Source organism: Pseudomyrmex gracilis, unplaced genomic scaffold, assembly GCF_002006095.1.
Source record: "Pseudomyrmex gracilis isolate BER0280 unplaced genomic scaffold, ASM200609v1 scaffold_78, whole genome shotgun sequence".
Classification (NCBI taxonomy): domain Eukaryota; kingdom Metazoa; phylum Arthropoda; class Insecta; order Hymenoptera; family Formicidae; genus Pseudomyrmex; species Pseudomyrmex gracilis.
This window is the reverse complement of record NW_018020662.1, coordinates 100,110-105,947: the sequence shown is the minus strand read 5'-3', so window position 1 is coordinate 105,947 and position 5,838 is coordinate 100,110. Positions and strand designations below refer to the sequence as shown.

General features: G+C 33.6%; 1 protein-coding gene across 1 annotated transcript; it reads right to left on the bottom strand.

The window, feature by feature from the left end:
• Nucleotides 1-1,834: 1,834 nt before the first annotated feature.
• Nucleotides 1,835-2,883, bottom strand: LOC109855010 (tctex1 domain-containing protein 1-like). The gene is made up of 4 exons (XM_020428749.1): nucleotides 2,710-2,883; nucleotides 2,479-2,540; nucleotides 2,213-2,406; nucleotides 1,835-2,080 (listed from the first exon to the last, which is right to left on the bottom strand). Exons 1-4 carry the CDS (start codon nucleotides 2,735-2,737, stop codon nucleotides 1,915-1,917), a joined length of 450 nt encoding a protein of 149 aa, XP_020284338.1. The 5' UTR covers nucleotides 2,738-2,883; the 3' UTR covers nucleotides 1,835-1,914.
• Between the last annotated feature and the right edge of the window lie 2,955 nt (nucleotides 2,884-5,838).

Sequence of the window (5,838 nt, the reverse complement as noted above, 5' to 3'; positions counted from 1 at the left end):
AAAAAACCACATTATTATGTAATATAATATATATTGCAGTTATTATATTTATTATGTTGTATAATTTTCTTCTTTTATATCTGTAGATAACAACAGAGGAGGAAAATTAGTTTGCAAATGTGATCTCGATGTTCGCGCGGTTGGCTCGCTGTTTTTGTGCGACGCGGCGAATCATCGCCGCCGCTGCAGGCGCGCGCGCGCGTGCAAACCCTTGTAAATAAACGTATGCGTCGAAAACGGACCAAGGATCTACATAGTGCAGCTCGTGCGTGTAAAATTGATCGGCAGGTAGGATCGTAAGTAAAGCCACAATTAATCCTAATTATTATAAAAAGAGACCCCGTGAAAGATAGGCGAATTCAGAAGGATTCATGGAGATTCTCTTTTGCGAAACAACTCCTAATTTTCGAAATCAAGAATCAAAATCTTTTAGCAGCCACAAGTCAGTTTTTTTTTTTTTTTTTTTTCAATTATTTAATCAAGAAGGTTTATCTGTTCTGTCGAAATATTAATCGATTCGACACGTGTCTTGTGTGTTATTCTCTTTTGTCATTTTACAATTTGTCACGACAAGAATTATAAATTATTGCATAGCTTATCGTGTGATCTGTTTTTTCTTTCCCATTCTTTTTTCTTCTCTCTCTTTCTCTCTCGCTCTCTCCCTCTCTCTCTCTCTCTCTCTCTCACTCTTTTACTGATATACTCTACACGCAATAGTAATTCATTAACTACATAGAATGTTAATACGACAAAGTTTTTAAAAGTTTTTTCTATTTCTGTCTATATATGTAGATGAGATAGCACTAAAAAAAAAGAGAACAAATTAAATGCCAAGTAATTTTTGCAACTCTAAAATGTAGACTTGTAGAAAGTTTTCAAGAATTTTGCCTTTTAAGAAAATTACGCAACCGTCGAAAGAAAGAAAGAAAGAAGTTGTATATTATTTTCCTATCAAACTGATTTCGAAGATTAGCGATTCGATTTCGCATAACGAATTTAGGTCAGACTTTTTTTTAATTCGCTTAATTTTTGCGGTGTAAATAAAATGAGGTGCCGGCGCGGCGGCGCTGGCTTGTAATTAATTAAGGTCATCGCGCCTCTTTTTATATAAATATTATGTGTGTGTGTATATATATGGATACTGCATACATATATACATACACGGAGTGACAATTAGAATGTTAATGGAAAAAAATATTTGATCATAATGAGAAATAAATGCAAAGAAATGTAAAAAAACTACGCAAATTTCAAAGTAAAAACAATTATTTGTTTTCCATTACATTACTTTCTAACTAACAAAACCAAATAGTTTTATATAACCATTCTAATTGTGACTCTACAGTGATATACAACTTAAGTACATTCCACCACGGCCGCGCGGTATTATTTTTCTGTATCCCTGTATCTATAAAAAAAAGTGCGATATAAATATTAAGAACGGACTTTAAGGGAATATAGAGGACTGTTAAATTATATTATTTTGTTGATTTTCTAGTGCCCGTCGAAGTTATTATTATCGTTATTCATTCTTATTCTTACCTCGTCATCACATCATCATTAACTATTATTATAATTGCCGGTTTTGATATTATTACGAGAGTTAAATACCTTGCTCTCCGTTTTTACTATAGTCATCGGTGCCCTTCGATTATTACAATTATTATTAATAATCATAACTATACATTGTACTTGTCGCTGTTATATACATACACACGTATAAATATATAAATATATAAATATATATATACGAACAATATATATTAATTTAATAACAATAAAGAAAACGTGAAACACGTGATTTGTTTTTTGTATAAATCATTCAACCTTTTTTTATTTTTATTTAACTTCAAAACATTAGAGTGTCGTAGAAATTTCGGTATTCGCAAAATTTTCGATCTTCTCAAAACGTTTTTATTCGTAATAAATTCCTACGACCAGGCCCATCGCGGCTAAGTCTTGAGTCTCGATCACATGGGTTGAGTACGTGTCTCTGTGAATGTCCCATAATTTGCCAAAATTGATCTGAACATTTTGGCCTAACTTCTGAACAATCGAAATGATAACTACAATCTTGTATCTGAGAACAGCAGTAATTATGAACTGTAAGAATTATATACAAAAAATTGAAGTATCTTAGAAATTACTTTTTTTTTTTATACAGCATATGTGCGGCTAAAGTATACACAAATATTTAACAAAGAGAAATCACCGATCATAATTCTTCCTGCAAATTTTATCGCGTACTTCATTCGATATCTTCTGACAAGTATTTAAACAAACTTGAGGATGATATTTCAAACCACTTAAATAATTTTGCATTACTTCCCTCAAGATTTTGTCGACAACCTCGCATTGAAAAGGATTAAAAGACTCAAGTCGGTAAGTATTTTGATATTTTGGAATCTGAAAGAGAGATAATGTTTTTTATATAATTTTTAATAAATTAATTTGCACTTTACAATACATTTTATTTACTTTTATTTTCAATTTAATGGCTTTCCTGATTAGAGACCATGCTTTCAATGCTCGCTCACCAGCTGATTAAAATTATATATATATATTCTTTTAGTATTATCTATATATATATATTCTTTTAGTATTAAATTATATATATATTCTTTTAGTATTATTTGTAGTAACCAATTATTATATTACAAAAAAAATTAAATTAGTATATAACTCATTATTAAGTATTACAATACTCACGCGGTTGCAAAGTTTGTTTGAAGCTCATGTTTGTGTTTTTACACAAATGTGTAAAAGATATTAAAAAAAACTTTTACAAATTTGCTGTAAAAATCATTAAATATAAATATCAATCAACATGACTTTTTTAAATTCTATTTAGCTTTTAACATTAAGTCTCTTGAAATTGCTGCATTTGATTTTGATGCCGCCATAGCTCCAGATCTTTGATTATATAAATCACAGACTGTTAATCGATGATTTCATTATGTAACAGAGATTAACAGCGCCTTCGTTGTCTAAGTGGCAGAAAAGTGAATATAAAAGTGAGACAGCAATAATAGAAGAAGAAAAAATATACAGATAAGCTTTATGTCGCTTATCCGCTTGCGTTAGATTATCAAAATATACATTTACACAAAATTAAGGATCAAATTATAGAAATAATTTACTATCTTTGTCTTTATCTATTTTGTCTTTAAATAAGATCGGGATTGCTGGCTACTATTTTAGACCACAGTTAATATAATCTATCTTTTTTTTATCCATATTAGAAAGAAAAAGATAGACTGTGAACTAGCGCATCCAGTTCGGGGGAAAAAACAAACCTATTGTCAAAGCTTGTTGTACGTTTCATTAGAAATTATACTGTTTCAGCAAAGACTTGAACCACACGCATTTTCTCCGTTAGCAGATGACAAAAGAGACATTGTCATTATTAGAAGATGAAAAAACACGTTATAGGATATATATAATAAATATATGTAGTAGAGACATGGATTTTGTGATTAATCATTCAACGCAAAAAACGCAGATAACGGAGATTATTAATATCTTGACGGTGAACGCAGTACTTTCAACATCAGTCAATTTTGAAGGATAAAACGTTGATTCATTTAACTTAAAAAAAAAAAAAAACGTCGATATTGAAAATATTACACATTCTTAAATTAAAAATACTTGCATTTATGAGAGTATTTTTATTTTTACATTTTCTCACGGAGTAAAGACTGAGAATATACTTTCTTGTATATGTAGGGTCCTTATTAAAATGTTTTTGTAAAAAATGTATTCTTTAATTATTATTTTATGCAAGGATCCTTATTAAAATTGTTATGTACTCTTTAATTATTATTTTTTTTTTGCAATATCTCTATTCGTGTATATATAAAAAAAAGATAAATGCAACATTAATTTAGAAACTTGTAGAATTAGCGATCTCAAACCGCAATAGTGCGCGACACGCGGTTAAACGTTCTACGAAAATAACCGCGCCGGTTATAATGACCCGGCATTAAAATCTCCTGACGTCATGTTCCCTACCGGGCATCGATATTACTTTCCGATGAGAAGTGCCATTGAAATATCTATAGGTTTTTAATTATCCTCAAACTGAACCGGCTGCGACTTCGTTATATTTTTTGCAATAATTATAACCGTGTTGCAATATCAAAATCCTACAGAAATTTGCTTACGACTAGAATTTCTCGAAAAAAGAATCATTGCAATTTAATCGTAAAAATTTTATTTTTTATATTCTTTTTTTTCCAAGTTATCAGTCTTATCAAAAGATGTATGGCACATATTTGTATAAGGTAAAAAGCGTGCAAGAGATTTCGTGGTCGATATTGCACGATCTCAATTGCGGAAGTTATACTGCGCAACATGGAGAAATGTGTCAACAATAAAAACAAATTCATTACAACGATGCGCGACGTAGTCCGCCAAGTAATCCCTCTCTCTCTCTTCTTCTTTCTCGTATCGCGGTAGTCCTTGAAGTTCTCCATGCTGAAAAAGTGGAGGGAATCGCGCGCACCAGGCTGTATATTGTGAGTTTTGACCTTGTGGCATTTGGTACCTGTCCGTACCAGCCGACGCGCATACGACTCCACACCCAATCCCACAAGCGCGCACGAGCAAAATAACTAAGTACCATCTCCTTCTCTCATTCGATCCTTCTCTCCTTCCTCTCTTCTCCCTCTCTCTCTCTCTTTTTCCCTCTCTTTCTCTCTCTCTCTCTCTCTTTCTCTTTCTCACTCTTTCTCTCTCGTTCCTCTCTTACTCTCTTCCTCCTGATCACCTTTCGTCTATTCACTCGCTCACGCAACTCACGCAACATACGCGCCTGGGCTCTAATGGCGACGTAACGGGACGTCAACCACACACGACACGCTGATGATGCGATGTGTCGCGCGACGCGAAATTGCGGCTGGACCTTTGACCGGATCGCCGAGTTTATTTTCACCAAGATCACTGATTACATCGAAAGTAGTTCTTTCAACAAATTACGTTTCTGCTGATTATTTCTTGTTGCCATGCACGCGCGTTCAACGATATTTAAAGTTAGATCACAATGGCTATTATTGCAGAGAAAGAATAAAGCAAAATATAGTTTCTTTTAATGGCACTTATTATTTTTCTAAAAATATATACAAGGAAAAAAAGACATTTTTTCCTTATAGAATTTAGTCTCTACTGTAATTCGCAGATCTATCGGAGCGTTACTAATATTTATTAATTAGATAATATATATCGATATATGTTGCTTTCGATTCCTCGCCTCAATGGCTAGAAAGAACTTAGGTCGGATTCGGTCAGATTTGGAAAGGCCCCAGAAGCGGATTGGCATTCGGTGCCACATGACACCGCGCGAGCAAACCAAGCACGTTTAAAGTCGCGGGACAATGGAAAAGGTCACGCCTCAGGCTGCGGCTGGTGGCATTTGCGGCGTTCGTCGCTAATAAACGTTGTTCGCGAGAAAACGCGCAACGTATCGGGCGGAATCGAAAGGTGTACGGATGGGCACACGGGACCCTCACCGCAGCCCGCAGTGTGAAGCGGGGGAATTCTCCGCGAAAGAACGGAGCGGAGAATTCCCCCGTGTACGGTCGTGGTGCTCATTGATAATATATATCCCAGTAATTATACACACAAGACAACTTGATATACAACCTTGATATTATATGCATCTCATAATAAATCACGGTCCAAATCGTTATTTAAAACATCCTTGATAAAAATTCGAATAACAGCGACTTCTGAAAAACCCAACAATTCTGAGAAATTCCGATTTTAAGAACCCGAGGATCTCGAATTTATTCAAAAAAAATAACAAATGTAAAAAAATAATTACATTATTTTGCCGAAAGG

Coding starts and splice junctions, on each gene's coding strand:
- LOC109855010 (XM_020428749.1), bottom strand. CDS start 2,737: ATGAGCTTCAAACAAACTTTGCAACCGC. Junction 2,541..2,709: donor CAAACAAACTTTGCAACCGC/GTGAGTATTGTA, acceptor AATTTTAATCAG/CTGGTGAGCGAGCATTGAAA. Junction 2,407..2,478: donor CCATTAAATTGAAAATAAAA/GTAAATAAAATG, acceptor TCTCTCTTTCAG/ATTCCAAAATATCAAAATAC.